Source organism: Lontra canadensis, unplaced genomic scaffold, assembly GCF_010015895.1.
Source record: "Lontra canadensis isolate GAN:19392208 unplaced genomic scaffold, GSC_riverotter_1.0 scaffold19, whole genome shotgun sequence".
NCBI lineage: Eukaryota > Metazoa > Chordata > Mammalia > Carnivora > Mustelidae > Lontra > Lontra canadensis.
The window spans coordinates 13,855,865-13,871,967 of NW_022631013.1; the positions used below are offsets into that span (position 1 = coordinate 13,855,865).

General features: G+C 48.0%; 1 protein-coding gene across 1 annotated transcript in view; it reads left to right on the top strand.

The window, feature by feature from the left end:
• Nucleotides 1–863: 863 nt before the first annotated feature.
• The window catches only part of LOC116869420 (stimulated by retinoic acid gene 6 protein-like), a 39,215-nt gene continuing 23,975 nt past the window's right edge, over nucleotides 864–16,103 (top strand). The window contains exons 1-4 of the mRNA XM_032860654.1: nucleotides 864–899; nucleotides 8,665–8,740; nucleotides 10,475–10,575; nucleotides 13,176–13,306. Coding sequence (XP_032716545.1) covers nucleotides 880–899; nucleotides 8,665–8,740; nucleotides 10,475–10,575; nucleotides 13,176–13,306 — 328 coding nt within the window. The 5' untranslated portion in view covers nucleotides 864–879. The remainder of the gene's footprint in view (nucleotides 900–8,664; nucleotides 8,741–10,474; nucleotides 10,576–13,175; nucleotides 13,307–16,103) is intronic.

The following is a 16,103-nucleotide window of genomic DNA, read 5'->3' on the forward strand; positions in this document are numbered from 1 at the left end:
TTCTTGCTCACGGACCAGTGTGTGAAAGCACAGTTGGTGCAGAGAACAGGTTCCCCTATGGAGTGATCCAGGGACCCAGGCTCCTCCCATCCCCTTTCTTTAGGGTCTTGGAGTCCTAAGCCAGCGGATGGGGAAGGAGAAGGCGTCTTTAACTCTCCCAGCCCAGAACTAACCCCTGTCACCTCTGTCGTTCATTGCTGAGCCTTGGCCCCATGTCTGTTCCTGGAGGCCAGAGCCTCGGGACTGTGGCTCTGGATAGGCCAGTCCTTCTGACCTCACTTTATGGAAAGGGATCAGGAATCCCGGTGCACGGCTAGCCGGTTCTGCTGCGTGGGTGGGGTTCGGTTTTGAACTTGTCTCCATCCTCCTCTCCCGGCAACAGGTGTCCTTTTCCAAAAAGAATCTTGAAGCCAGTGGTCTTAGTTTCCTAGTTTATTGCCTTGAGGCAGAATCCTGCTTTATTGCCTATAATCATGTTTACAGCTAGCCAAAGGGGCCTTAGCTACCGGGCAAAGTTCTGATAGCTTAGGGGGGGCCCCCTGCCCACCCCAGCAGGCTAACAGAGATAACAGCTGTCCAGGAGAGAGGAAAGAGGAAGCAGCTCCTGCTTTTCGAATGAGAAAGCAGGAGAAGGGGAGGAAGAGCAGAAAAATCGTCTTCTGAAACGAGGAAGAAGGCCACCGGCCTGCTTTCGTTTCCCTGGTAAATATTTGACTGGGTGTTTGCCTTTTCTCTGTGGTTTTTGGGTGCTGTGAAGAGAACTGGGCAGGACACCAGACTCTCAGAAGCCGTCCATAACTAAGAGGCCGGAGAAGCTTGCAGCACAGTCCAGAGAGGCAGACTGCTCACGGGGGCTGCGGGCACCGTCCCCCTTCCGAGATGCTTTCCCCAAACTCGAGGTGAGTTATGAGAGTCAGACTGAAGACAAGCTGCTGGACAAACACACGTCGTTGGCAACTGTCTTCTTTGATGCCGATGATTCATGGAAACTGGCAGAAGGGCATCGGGTTAGCCGACTTGCAGGTAGGTCTGGCACGCAGACAGGAACCACGGATGGGTTCCTGGGTCAGTGAACAGATTTCTGTTTATCTTCAGTTCGGAGCCAGAACGGAATGGGAAGAGCCCAGGTATGGTGTTGGAGGAGCCGAGTCGGAGCCCTGGCTCTAGTTTCTAGAAAATCTGTGTGCCTCAGTTTCCTCCCTTATAAATCAGGTGTAAGAACTCTGACCTCCCCCCAACCCCCAGCTTAGGGAAGATCACAGGAGGAGAGACTGTGAAAGGACTTTGAGATCTGACAATCTGGTCCAGATGCCAGCAATTAAAATTCTTGCTCAAACATTGGAACTTAAATATTTAATCTCAAATGATCTAAGAACTGAAAAGATGAGTCCAAAGCATGACAGAAAGTAGAACTGTTACTTTCTGGTGTCCTAGTATGTCTGGTTAGGTTGTCAGGGGGCTGTCGTGGAGGGTGAGAGGCAGAAGAGGAGTTGTGGACAGACAGACATGCCGGGGGTCACTTGGGAAAGCAGATAACAGGTTTCCCCGCTGTCTGCCATGAAACTTTTCAGAAGCCAGAATGCTGGAAAGCCATTATGTGGAGAAACTTTTGAGTGTTCCCAGACCCCAAAAATAACCTCTCTTAGGCTTTTCTGTTACCCTCAGACACATTTTGCTAACAGATGCACAAACTAAATGGAGATAAAGCACCAGTGCTCACCCTGTTCGAAGCTCTGGCGGCTTGATGGAAATGTGTCTCCAGGGGAAGGAGCATGACGACAGCCCCCTCCCTCCCAGGGTCCCTGCTGCTTCTCTACTGGCTTGTTGTGAAACAAACCCAGGACACTGTTTTCACTTTGGCTTTTTTTTCATAAAGGGGAAAATCACCTGTGGATTTCTTTTGGTTAATGGAAACAGGGACTAACATAGGGCTTCTGTAGAAGGGAAGTGGCGTAACATGAACTTTGGAAAAATGGGATGTAGCTGTCCCTGGAGCCCCAGGTATCGGCAATGGAGAGGGCGGGGGGTGGAAAAGGACATGGGACAGGAAACAGAGAAAGAGGGGGTCCTGGAGGACAGGTGGACAGAGAGGGGAGTCAGCTGAGTGCCATGGGACAGGAACCAGGAAGCCGGAGGGTGCTCATCACTTCCTCTTCTCTCCAGCTGGACTCCGTGGGCTGAGAGGGAGCAGGGGAGTGTGGTTGGATGCGGACTTCAGGGAGGTCCCTCTGGTCACAGGGTAGAGGACGGATGAGGGGGCAGACCAGGAAGGGTGAGACAGGGCAGGAAATCCACCCTGAATCCAGGTGACAGTGAGGGTAGCCTAGGCTGTGGCAGGGGCTGGGGGGACAGAGACATGTCTGGATTCAGCAGGGATCGCAGAGTGCCCCTGACTGGGTTGGATCTGGGGGTGAATTGGAAAACGTGCCTCTGGGTCTCTGGCTTGGCTGAATCGGGGGATGGAGGAGCCATTTCTGACATGAGGAACCCTGAGGAGGAGCAGGTTGGCAGGGGTGTCCAGTGGGGACATGCTGGACTGGAGTCCTGTGGGACATCCAAAACGAGAGGACCAGGAGGCAGGCAATTGGCCGTATGGTCTCGACTCAGAATAAGTCTGTGCTGCACCCAGAGGACGTGACCAACCCCATGACCTTCAGGGGCCCCTCCCAGGACCTCCTCTTTGTCGTGGTCATCTCCTGGACCCAGGCTGCCTTGTTCAGGCCCTTCTCACAGGGCAGGGCTCAGGCCTGAGCGTGTTGCTCAGATCTGTCTGGCCAGTGAAGAGTAGGGGTCACTGTCTTCTCTGAGGACCCCCGACATGGAGCCATTATCCATGTCTTAGTGTGATTTTAAAGATTTTATTTATTTATTTGTGAGAGAGAGGGAGAGCACAAGCAGGGGGAGCAGCAGGCAGAGGGGGAAGCAGGCTGCCCACTGAGCAGGGAGCCTGATGTGGGGCTCGATCCCAGGACCTTGGTGTCACCACCTGAGCTGAAGGCAGACGCTTAGCCGACTGAACCACCCAGGCGCCCCCTTACTATAATTTTAATGTGTGAGTCTGTTTCCTGTTTAGAAAATAGAAGAAGGGTTCACACGCCAGCTCTGCCGCTAGCTGAGGACCTGTGGTCATTTACTTCCTCTCTCTAAAGCCTCAGTTTTTCCACCCATGAAGTGGGAATAAGTGTCCATGCTCCACAGGTTGTGAGAGATTCAGGGAGCTGATAACTTAAAAGACTGTAGCCCAGTGTCTAGCACATGGTAAACCTTCAACAAACAGCACCTGTTATTATTGTTATTTTATTAAGTGAGAAGTGAAAATGAACGTTGCCTTATCGGACAGTTAGGAATGGTAGCAGTAGACAAATGGGCTTCTTATGACCTGTTCCAAGTCAGAAGCTAGGGGTGAGGCTGGAATGGGATGGGAGATGGTTGGAATTTTAAGCCAAGTGAAATGTTTCTTGCTTTGGAAAAGCCCAGACAAAGAGTGAGAGCTCGGGCCTGAAGAAAGCACCTGGGACAGGAGGTGATGAGTGCCAGGGAGCTGTGTGGCTGAGGAGCTGGGGGGATTCCTTCCCAGGGGAGTGCCGAGGGATGGACTCTGGCACCAGGGAGACGAGCCAGGGCGAGGAGGCTGGTGCAGCGTCCTGAAGGGCAGGCTGATAAGGGGCCTGGGCTAAAGAGTTTCCAGATGATCTCACCTGCTGTGACACATCGGAGCAAGGCCTGGTGTTTGGGACAGATGCTTGCCAAAGGTACTATGAGTCAGATGCCTTCAGGGGTGGGGGGCCCCTGCCCTCCCGATCACCTCCTAATCAGGGTTTTTTTCAAGCAGCTGACTGAGATCCATTAATGGACTGTAAAGTTAATATAGTGGTTATGACCTGCCTCTTACAAAATGGAATAGGCCAGAACAAAATGAAGAGAATTGAATCAGATTAAAAATCCTAGAGGACACAGTGCATAAGAAGGGTATTGTGTTGTGAAAATTAGTTTTGCATGTGGTTACATGCATACACGCACATGTGAACTGGCTCATGGCGACAGTGTGTACTTGACCACAACTATGACTTGTAGTCAAAAAACCTAAAAACACTGAACTGATCCAATCTCCTCCTTTATTTACTACTTTATACCTTCTGCCCAGGGGTGGGCCAGAGGTATGCAACAGCTGACTCCCTGGAAAAAATATATGTGCTTGACATACATTGTACCTACCTAGCATGTATCACACAACTTGTACATAATGAAATACACAACGCTCTTTATTATAGAGTCCATACAGCCAATTAATTCTCATGGAATGCTTTCATTGATTTTTGCTGAACTCTTATCTGTAGCCAACCTGCAATTGATAAATGAGCATAGTTTCGATGTGAATGTTATTTGATCGTTTTATTTGCATTAATGAGTAAGACAAATGTGAAACAATGAAGACAAGGGTTCAGTCAGAATGTCACTTGTTCTTCAGTTGACAGAAACTATTTCTGAGATGAATAGGATAAGAGTTTTTGAATTCTGGAAGAACAGTTCCAGATGCCAGTAGAAGGCATCACCTGGGGAGGGTGGGTCTTCTACATTTAGGGCTGTTGCTTGCCGCTGCCCTGTAGACGTTCACCCTTCAGCACACCTGGCCCACCAGGATCTTCCAAGAAGGGGTCTCCGTGGCTTTCGAGCTTGGGTTTCCTGTGGTAGGCTTCGTATGTTCACGGCAGTGGCTGCCGGAGAGGAAGTGTAGCCCAGGGGGCCAGACTCCGTGGCTGTGGACCCGTTATGAGCTCACCTGTTTCCAGCTGCTGCCAGACCAGCTCTCGGCTCAGCCCCTCGAGCAGGAGACAGGCCCGCTGGTGCATCTGTGTGGGAGGTCACCCGTCTGGAAGAGTGTGATGGTTCTGTATGTACTGAAATGAGATATTTCCTTTCCTAAGTAAATGCATTTTCTTTCCTTGATTAAATGAAAAAATCGAGTTTAGTTAGACCCAATTTTTGCTTAACATTTTGCTTAACACTATAGATGTTGTAAACACACATAGTTATTGAAGAAGAAAGGATTTTTATTTACTACTTTATGCATTTATACATTTGTACATATTTTGAGTGTTTTACAGTGAGCATATATTACATTTCAAATGTTATATACATGCACGTGTGAGAGAGTGACACAGTGAGGATAGAGAGGGAGAGAGTCTGAGCATATCTGTAGGCACCTTTCTGAGTATTTCTTTAGCTTATATTTTTCAGAAGTAGAATTCCTGGAAGTGGGATTGCTGTATCTGGAAAGTTCTTGGTGTATATATTGCAAAACTAGTCCACCGAATGGTTATACCAGTTAAACCTCTTACTACCAGTAAATGGATACTAACTTGCTTTAACCTTTAGTAATATTGGGTAATATCTTCAATAATTCCCAATTTAATAGATAAGATAGCATTTTATCTTAATTTCTACTTTTTTATTAGCTGGAATTTTAAGAACTCTGCATATTTCTATCTTCCTTGTTGGTGGCTTACTGTTCACTGGACATTTTTGTTCTCGTGACATTTCTCTTCTAATCTTGATTTTGTTTTTTTCTCTTCCTGTAGTTGGTTGGAACGATTGAATTTTCTTTCTTCCGTAGATACTTTTTAATATACGGGTTTACACTATAATCGTATTCTTCTGGCAGTTACCTATGGATTTGTAACATACTTACTTAGAACTACTTTTTTCTTATACTGCCCAGAAAAAGAAAACCGTTTTCTCCATCCTCCTGCCAAGCAGGAGAATGGGATGGTGCCGTTCTCCCCTCTGGGTCCACACCTGTTCCCACTGACCCCTCCCCCCTGCAGGATATCACTTGGTATTTTACCTCCAATTTGGCATTTCACATATTATGTGTCACAATAACTACTCACCGAGATATTTATTTATTTAAAGAAAGCATGAGTTGAGGGGGAGCGGCACAGCAGAGGGAGAGGGAGAGGGAGAGGGAGATGATCTCCAGCTGACTATGCCAAGCACAGAGCTGGACGTGGGGCTCGATCCCGCAACCCCAAGATCATGACCTGAGCCAAAATCAAGAGTTGGATGCTTAACCAACTGAGCCAGCCAGGCACCCTGATATTTAACCATGTATTTTACTCATTTTCTGTTAGTTGTTGCTTTTAAACCCTTCTCCTTCTTCCTAGAATCCTCTTTCTTATTTCTTGAGAATTTCTTCCACTTTTCTTTCCAGAGGGTCTTTTGTGTCCTTGTGTTTCTAAGAATGTTATCTATATATAAAGATATATCTCTCTAGATATAGCTAGATAGATAAATTTATCTTCATTTATGTCATATATATTTATATGTTTATGTATTTATTTAAATGTATATTTTCTTAAAATCCCATGCTCGGGGTTAACAGTAAATTTTGCTGATTTTTTGCCTGCTCTTGCTCCTTGTACCCTTCTACTTCCTTGGCTTTATGCTTCTTATGAAAAATTTCCTATAGTAATGACTTCAGAGAGGTTCTGTCTTGCCCCAATTTTTAACTCTCTTTTGTGGTGTAATCTTTCCTCAGATGTTTGATGGCCCTCGACTCTGTTTTCATCTTTGTGACTGAGTGGCCACTGGGGTGCCCACTTTCTGGAAGGTGGTTTGTCCTAAGGCTGCTGTCAGGGCAATGGGTTGGAGGGTGAGACACTGCTAGGCAGGATGCCTCTGGGGCTGGCCATCTGGAAGGTGAAGCTCCTGGTCCCTCACAGACCACCTGTGATCCAGAGCACGACCCGTCTCTCTCTCTCTGTGACCCATATGCACCACTCCTGGGGACAACCCCCACTGCCTGTGGCTGGTCAGCGGAGGTGGGAGGACAGCTGGGACTCTGCGAGACCCCAGTTCATCACTCAGTGGGCTGTTGGCAACCCCGTCCTGCTTCCCCTCTTGCACTGTGGGTGTAGAGCCCTGTGTGTGTGTGGTATTGTTGACTCATGCCTTTTCTCTTTGCTGTTATTCATTTGACAAAGAGAGCATGCGAGCGACAGCACAAGCTGGGGGAGTGGCAGAGGCAGAGGGAGAAGGCAGGGAGTCCAGATGTGGGGCTCATGGGGCTCCATCCCAGGACCCCTGGGTCATGACCTGAGCCAAAGGCAGATGCTTAACTGACTAAGCCACCCAGGTTCCCCTCTTCGCTGTAATCCTAATTGCTCTGTATCATTCAGGGTCTTCTCGTAGTTTCTGTCCCTGATAGATCCCCTTCTTGCTTTCAAATATCTCTGTTTTCTTTGTTTGTTTGTTTATTTATTTATTTATTTATTAGATCCCCTTCTTGCTTTCAAATATCTGTATTCTTTACTTTCTGTTTTGTTTTTTAATTTTTATTTATTTATTTATTTGACAGAGAGAGATCACAAGTAGGCAGAGAGGCAGGCAGAGAAAGAGGGAGGAAGCAGGTTCCCTGCTGAGCAGAGATCCTGATGCGGGACTCGATCCCAGGACCCTGAGACCATGACCTGAGCGATTTTTTTTTTTTTAAATGACATCTTTGTCATTTGGAGGGTTTTGTATGGGATGGGGAGGCTGGTGTATGTGCTCCGTGTACCCTCCTGAAAGCAGAAGTGTGACCTTTAGGGTTCTATCATGTTTTCTGGCGACCTGGGTTCCTGCACCTTCCCCACCACTTCTAGGATCTTTCAAACCCATGGTTACACACACCTGGGGAACATTGGGGTTTTAAACAACTACAGGGAAAGGTGCTCCACTGACGGGTTTCCCTGAGGAATGCTCTTCCCTGAGACCTTGGAGGGAAAAGCAGGAGCTGGCCAGGGAAGGAAGCCTGGAGAGGGCCAGACGGATGCCACCATGGGTAGCTCAGACCTGTGGGTGCCCGTGAGCGCACCTGGGGGGAGAGGGTGGAGTGGAATCCTAGCGGCAAGAACAAAGTATGGGGAGTCCGGAAAGGAGAGGGTCCCTGTCAAGAGAAGTCGTGGAACTGCCTTGTCATCTTTTAGCCCTGAGGCCCCAGCATCCTGCTCCTGCAGCCTGGGGAGGACACAGTCTGCAGCCACTGGTCCAGATGCCTGTGGCATTCCTGCCCAGTTAATGAAACTCCAGCCTCCCACACAGGGAGGTCCTGCCAAGGCTCTGCGGGAGTGGAGGGCACCCTGTTAAGTGTTTATGTTGCGGCATGTTTTCCTGAAAATACAAAAAAGTAAGAGGATTTCTTAGTTTTATTTGAAAAGGATGTCCAAATTAAATAAGCATTGGGCCTCACAGAGCCTGAATCTGTTCCCGACGGTGTCATCAAGAAAGGAAGGAGCTAGGAGCACTGCTGGCTCAGTCCATGGAACGTATGACCCTTGACCTTGGGGTCATGAGTTTGAGCCCATGTTCGGTATAGAGACTACTTAAGAGATAAATTAATTAACAAAAAAAAAAATAAGGAACGAAAGAAAAAAGGAGTTAGATCCGGTTAGCAGGACAGTTGGATAGATAATCAGGCTTGAGAAAGAAATATGGATGAGGATAAATTCACTTAGGGAAGACATATCGCAGTGAGCAGTGCTGGCCCTGAGGAAGCAAAGTTAAAAAAGATCAGATGGTCTTAGTGGGGTACAAGCCGAGCTTCTGCCAGTGATGCTCAAGGCTGACGGGTTAGTGACTGTAGGCGTGACTGATGGTGTGAATGTGGTTTGGGCTGTTTTTCAGAACCAGGCAGCTAAATGGCACCTGTGTCGGCTCGGTGGACTTGGAGCTCTTCCTCCATTATTCCCTCATCCCATCAGTAAGTAGAAGCAAGGGAGAGCATGGAGCAGACTGGGTCACTCCCATACACAGACTCCCAGAGGAGCCTGAATAGGTCAGCAGAGAGACATCGGGTGAATTTCCTCAACTTGCTGTCTTGCATTATGCACCAAAAAAGGAGGCAGAAGAAGGCTTTTTAAGGCCAAAGAGTCAAAGACACTGGTTTTTAGGGGAGTAAAAAAAAAGCTCTTCTAAGGAAGTGATGATAGCTGAGGTCTGCTGGGAGATGTGGTATAGAGCCTCTCAGGCAGTCAGGAGAGCACGTGCAAAGGCCCTGTGGAAGAGGGGAATGGGGAGTGTGAGGAGCTGAGAGGGCTTGTGTGACTGGAGTAGGGAGCTGAGGTGGAGGTATCTGGGAGATGAGTGGACCTGGGTCCGGTGGAGCCCTGTGGGGCTCTGTGCGAAGGAGTGGTGTCTGCACTCCAAGTGCAGTAGGGAGTAACGACTGTTTCCAGCATGAGGCTGGTGTGATCAGATTTCTGTTTTGAAATGATCTTTCTGGTCGCATTGTGAGAATCACATAGAGGTAGGCCAGAAAGGAGATGGTTAGAGATTTTAGCTCATCCTGGTTGGTGGTGGTCAGCTTAAGACTTTTGGGAGGAAAGACAATAGGACTGGGTAATGCATCAAATAGAGAAGTTAGGGAGAGGAAGAGTTGAGGGAGTGTGGGTTTCATCACTTGCACAGCCAGAAGAATGGCAGTATCTGCCATTCACTAGTTAAGGAGAACCAGAAGACATCAGGGTTTAGGGTGGTTGAAAGAACGGGGCAGAGAAGCAAATCATGAATTCCATTTTAAGACATACTGAATTTAAGAAGCTTTCAATACATCAAAAAGAAACACCAACTCTGTAGTTTGATGAACAGTTACGGAGCTCATGGACAAGGTCTGGGCTGACGAGTCAAGCATGTGAGTCTTCTGTGCATTGATGGTCATTGAAGGCATGGATGTGGGTGAGAGGATCCGGTAATAAGGGGTCCTTGGACTGAACTATGAGGCATTATGAGGGGCACTTTAATAATCCAGCAGAGGAGGCTGAGAGGTAATGGAGAACACCCAGAAAAACACAGCTGATGGAAGCCTAGGGAAGAGGGTGTTTCTAAGAGGAGGAGGTGGTCAACACCATGGAACACGGCTGAGAGATTAACCAGATTTGGGCGTCAAGATTCCATTGGATTGATGGTAATTTTTTACTTTGGCCAGAGGTGTTTCCATGGATGGGGATGAAGCCAGGTTAGGGAGTTAAAGAGCAAGCGAGAGGCGAGGAAATGAAGGCAGCGAGTGTAGACAGCTCTCAAGATGTTTCTTGTAAAGGGGGAGAGACAAGGGGTATCAAGAATTTCTAATATGATTGAATCCACAGGAGGTTAAAAAAAACAAACAAAGAACAAAGAAGGATTTGTAACCTGACAGGGTTTATCCCCTTTTTACAGATGAGGAAATGGAAATCAGCGAAGTTAGGTCTCTCTTCCAGTCAGTCTGTGGGGGAGACGGGATTTGAACCTGTTCAGGGCAACACAAAGGTAAGCTCAGTACAAAACTGAGCTTTCTGGAAGCTCAAGAATGCATGTAGCCAGCTCCCTGCCTCGGGGGTCTGAGGAGTCACAGACACTCCATGCCCTCTGCTCACCACATGTTTTCTTTCAGGGAAGGACCCATGGCCACGCTGAGGATGAATGTTTCCACTGACGCTCTTCTCTTCTCTTCCCGTAGCTTTTCATCATTTTGATCTTGTCCTTTCTCCAAAGACGAGAGCACCGTAAGCAGAGAGAGGACATTTCTCACCTCCTGGGGAACCGCTTTGAAATCATCATGTGAGTGGTCGCCACAGCTTGGGGAACCCTGTTGCAAGGCCAGCACAGCTCCCCATTTCTGCTCTAGCCTTGCCTCCTCTCCACCCCTCCTTCCCCTCCCTGCCCCATCCCTGCCCAGCTCTGGAAATTCAGAATTGGCCTCCAAGCCAGTGTGGCCTCAGCACCCAGGGCTGCCCAGATGTGATTACAACGTCTCAAGGAGGCTCCGCTCCCTGTGGGAAAGGCCTTTGCACACCCAGCACCATGGCGGCCTTGGGAAGCAGGAGGAAGCGAGCTCTGGGTTGGTCACCAGCAGCAGTAAGCATTCATGCTGGGATGGCACCATGGGTCACACACCAGGAGATCCCGCCCGGACGAGGCTGCTTTCGAGCCCTTGCTGGCTCTGCCATCCTGAGTCTCTGCACCCCTGATCACATTTATCTTTACTCTCTAATCGTTCGTATCCCTGCCACATCATCCTTTAATAATTCATCATAATAATGATGATAAAGCAGATAACAGTTACTGCACAGTGACCGTGACCCAGGCACTGAACCATTAGCTTTGCCTGCATTACTTGGACGAACCCTCTTGTGGACCTAGCATACTGGAGGTTCGTATCCTCAGGTCATGGATGACAGCCCAAGTCCACACAGCTAACAAGTGACAAGAGATTTCACTGAGGTCTGCTTGATATTTGCTCTGATTCTCCCAGTGTTGGAGCAGGCTCCAGTGTACGAACACACTAAGGTCTCCACCTTGGGCTCTGGCGAAGGGAGAGGAAGCAGGGCATCGAGACCAAGGCTAGCAGTGACCTACGGCTTCAGGTTGACATAGGGAGGCCCTGTGCCAGCTCTGAGGAGCAGACTCATTCTGGAAAGCACTCACTGAAGGGGTTAGTCGCTCCCGAAAGGCCAGGCCTGAGCCCCACTGTTTGGGGTGCAGAGCCAGACTTGGCCCTGGGCGTCTGACAGGCGGGCTGGTGCGGGACTTTTTAAGAAGCAGGAGCTCCCTATGGGTCATGTTGAACTGCTTCGACTTCAGTTGGTAAGGGCACAGCCTGCTTGCTCCCTGGCCACTTTCCCATTAAAACCCCCGCTTTTCTGAGGAGTTCTATCAGGCCCACTGTCTTCACGCTTTGGAAGCCCCTCACTGGTGCGTGGCACACCAGTTTGCCAAGCAGTTCTTCATTTGCCACCCATGGTGTCGCTGCCATAAGCAGAGCAGGGGCTGTCATCTGTCAGAAGGATCTGGAAACAGTCTCACATATCTCTGAGGTACCACAGGTAGGACTGACTGAATTTGGTTCCCGTCCACAAAACGGGTGTTGGTGAATGTGCGCTGAGCACCCACTCTTTTCAAGAGCCTGTACTAGATACCCACCCCTTGGAGCGTATAGTTTTCTAGACAAGCAGTAGTGTGTGAAACACGGACATGCCCTTAGGGCTGAGGGGACACAGGCAAGGCAGCACCTAGATGGGCCTCCTGGGAGGGGTCTGGGTGATAGTGGGGGTGCTTCCCAGAAGAGGTGCTCCTTGAGCTGGGCCTTGAAGGGTAGGATGAGCAAGACTAAAGGGACAGGAGGTGAGATCCAGACCCTGGCCCCAGGTCCCTGCCTCCACGCCTTGCTCCCAGTGTTTTCATCAAAACTTGCTTCAGATGGTCCTTTGACGGGAAAGTCCTCTCTTTTTTCCAGATGTGGTTGCTGACTTTGATCTGGACAGAGCTTTTTTGGTTAGAAGAAACAGACATCCTATAAAGCTTGTTTTTGTAGAAGGGAAATAAAGGATTTTTATAAAGTTACAGAGATTTCACAGAATCTGGCAAGGCCAGCCTCATGGCCACTGGTCTCCTGAGATGGTCATCTCTGGGAGACTAATTCTGTTCTTGCCTCCCTGCGTCATGAGAGCCCCTCAGCACCATTTTTTATTGTCCTCTCTGCTATCTGCTTTTATCATCTGATTTAGGATCCTTCCTTCCCTAAAACCTCCATTTTCCTCTAGCACCAGCTCTGATCCCAATGTGGCATGCAGAACAGAATTTTAACAGCTGACTGGCCCACGTCCTCAGGGTCAGAAGCCCAAAATCCAAGACCAGGCGTCTGACTGGCCCACCCAGGGTCAGGTGGTCACCCCTGGTCCAATCAGCTGTGGCCAGGAAGGTACGCTTGCGTGGAACCCGCATGGCCAATGCTACCCAGACCTCTCCAGGGATGTTGGGGCGCTCCTAGCAGCCGGGCACGGGGCAGGTTCCCCTAGGCCTGTTGAGCACATAGTCCTTGTTTTGGTCTCTTGAGTCACACTGCCTGTGTCTCTCATAGATGAAACTCATCCTATTTTGTTTGTTCTCATGGTTATTAGTGTCCTTGCTTGTGTCCCTTACCCCATTCTCCTCCCTGGGACTTGGAGCTCCTCAAGGACAAAGATTTTGGTCTTCCTCACTTCGGTACCCTGAATCCACATTTACCCCCAGAATTGGCCCTGAGGGTCTCAGAAAAATGCCAGTTGAAATGAAAAATTCACCACCCAATAATCCCTCCTCAGGGTAGGATTGATAATTTGGAGGTGAACTGTTGGACGGAGCCACGGTCTGGCCTCACGAGCTGTTTCCCTCCTTCACAGACCTCTGGACTTCGTGGGCACCTTTAGTAACCGATGGTCCTATGGAATCGCTTTTGGGGCCACAGCCAATAAGGTCATGTTCTTGTTCTCAGAAGGCTACCAGCCCTTGCAGATCCCACAGTGGGCCCAAGGTAAGGGCTGCCGCATACCGGCCGGGATTTTTGCCGTGGCAAGTCTTGCTTTCAGAGAGCGCATGCAAGGGTTCCTAGGGATCAGGATAAACGTTATGAGCCATCAGTGTTCCTCCCTGCCTGTAACCTCCCCAAGGAAGATGCGTCATCTGCCAGGTCTCAAAGCTTTTTTGTGGGGCTTTCTTCCAGGGAGAGTCAGAGTTCCTTCTGATAGAGAATAAAGGTTTAAAAAGTGGGTTCACCATCACCCACCCCTGAAATTTCAGTCCTGAGTACTAGGCATGCTGCCTTCTTGATATCAACAAGCCCTGGCATTCCTCCTCACAGAACAATGCTTATTTCTTTGGCCATTGGTCTGAGGCCTCTTCATTCCCCATGTCTCTCGTTCTCCCTGAAGGATTGACTCTAATTTACAGAATAGGCCATCCCAGTACAATGACTCCAAACCTCTCTGCCCAGCTGGGTTCTCTCTGAGGGCCTCCAGGCCTGTATGAGCAAATGCCTGTCAGCATCTCATTAGTCTTTAGGGAAATGCAAATAACACTGAAATGATATGCCACCAGACACCTCTTTGATGTGTACAATCTGGTAAGTTCTGACAAATGTTGACATCTGTGAAATCTGGACCACAATCAAGACAACGAACCCCATAAACTTCCTTGTCACCTTTTGTCATCTCTCCTTCCCACCCTATTCCATCACTGCCCTCATCACTGATCTTTTTCCAGAATTTTATATAAATGGAATTATACAGGATGTACTTTTTTATTTTGGTGTATCTTCTTTCACAGAACGTAGCTATTTTGAGATTCATATACCTTTAACCTGTGCCAGAAATTCATTCTTTCTTATTGCCAGGTGGTGTTACACTATATTGAGAAAACAGACTTTGTGTGTGCCCATTCACCTTTTTTTTCTTTTTAACAAGATTTATTTATTCATGACAGAGAGAGAGAGCGAGCAAGCGAGAGCTCCCGGGGTGGGGATGGGGAGGAGATGGGGAAGGAGATGGAGGGAAAGTCTTAAGCAGACTCCGTGCTAATTGAGTGGGGCTCAACTCCATGACCCTGAGACCTTGACCTGAACGGAAACCAAAAGTTGGAAACCTTGTAATTGGCCATCCCACCGGGGGGAAATCCCCTCTTGATGGACATTTGATTTATTTGCGTCTTTAGCTCTTGCAAATAAAGCCACTATGAATATTTGTGCAAAAATCTTTGTGTACCTCTGCTTCCGTTTTCCCTGGGTACGTACCTGTGAGTGGAATGGCTGTATCTTCATGTAGAAGATCACACTTTTTAAGGAAATCGTCAAACCGTTTTCCAAAGTGATTGTTCCATTTTCGATTACAACCATCAGCATGCAAGACTTCTACTTTCTCTGTATCCTTGGCAACACGTAGTCAGTCTTTCTATTTTTTATTTATATTGTTGTCAGTCTCTTTTTATTTTTTCCCCTTCTTTCTCAGCTTTTATTTTATTTATTTTTTAAAAGACTATTTATTTATTTATTTATTTGACAGACAGGGATCACAAGTAGGCAGAAAGGCAGGGAGAGAGAGAGGAGGAAGCACACTCCCTGCTGAGCAGAGAGCCTGATTCAGGGGTCTATCCCAGGACCCTGGGATCATGACCTGAGCTGAAGGCAGAAGCTTTAACCCACTGAGCCACCCAGGTGCCCTTTATTTTATTTTTTTAATTTTTTATGTTCAGTTAGCCAACATCTAGTACATCAGTAGTGTTTGATGTAGTGTTCAGTGATTCATTAGTTGTATATAATACCCAGTGCTCATTACATCGTGTGCCGTCCTTAATACCCATCACCCGGCTACCCCATCCCCCCACCTCCTGCCTTCTGAAACCCTCAGTTTGTTTTGAGGAGTCAGTCTCTTTTAAAAATAATCTTTGGGGCCCTTAGGTGGTTCAGTCAGCTAAGCGCGTGACTCTTGATTTTGGCTCAGGTCATGATCTCAGGATTGTGAAATCGAGCCCCATGTCTGGCTCCACACTGAGGGTAGAACCTGCTTAAGATTGTCTCTCTCCAGGGTTGCCTGGGTGTCACAGTCAGTTAAGTGTCTGCCTTTGGCTCAGATCATGATCCCAGTGTCCTGGGATTGAGTCCGGCATCGGGATCCTGGCTCAGGGGGGAGCCTGCTTCTCCTTCTGCTGGCCACTCCCTGGGTTTGTGCTCTCTCTCGCTATCTCTGTCTCTCTCTTTGAAAAATATAAATAAATGATGTCTTAAAAAAAAAGATTCTCTGTACCCTTCCCATTTTCCCACCACACTTTCAGATAATAAATAAATCTTAAAAAAAAAAAAAGATTCTCTCTCTCCCTCCTCTACCCCTCTCTGCCACCCCCACTCATGCATGCATTGTCTCACTCAAAAAAAATTTTTTTTAATTTAATTACATTAGTTTAAGGTGTCCAACATAGTGATTCAACATCTCGGTATGTTATGCTCTGCTTACCGCAAATGTAGCTCCCATCTGTCATTATGCAATGCAAATGTCATTGACTATATGCCCCATGCTGTGCCTTTTATTCCTGTGGCCTTTTCATTCTATAACTGGCAACCTATGAGTCCCCTTCATCCATTTTGCACCCCCTCTGGCAACCATCAGTTTGTTCTCTGTAAATATAGATCTGATTCTGCTTTTCGTTTGTTTGCTTATTTAAGAAATAACAAGTGTTGGTGAGGATGTGGAGAAAAACGAACCTTCATGGACTGTTGGTGGGAATGTAAATTGGTACAGCCACTGTGGAAAATAGTTGGGAGAGTCCTAAAATATTAAAAA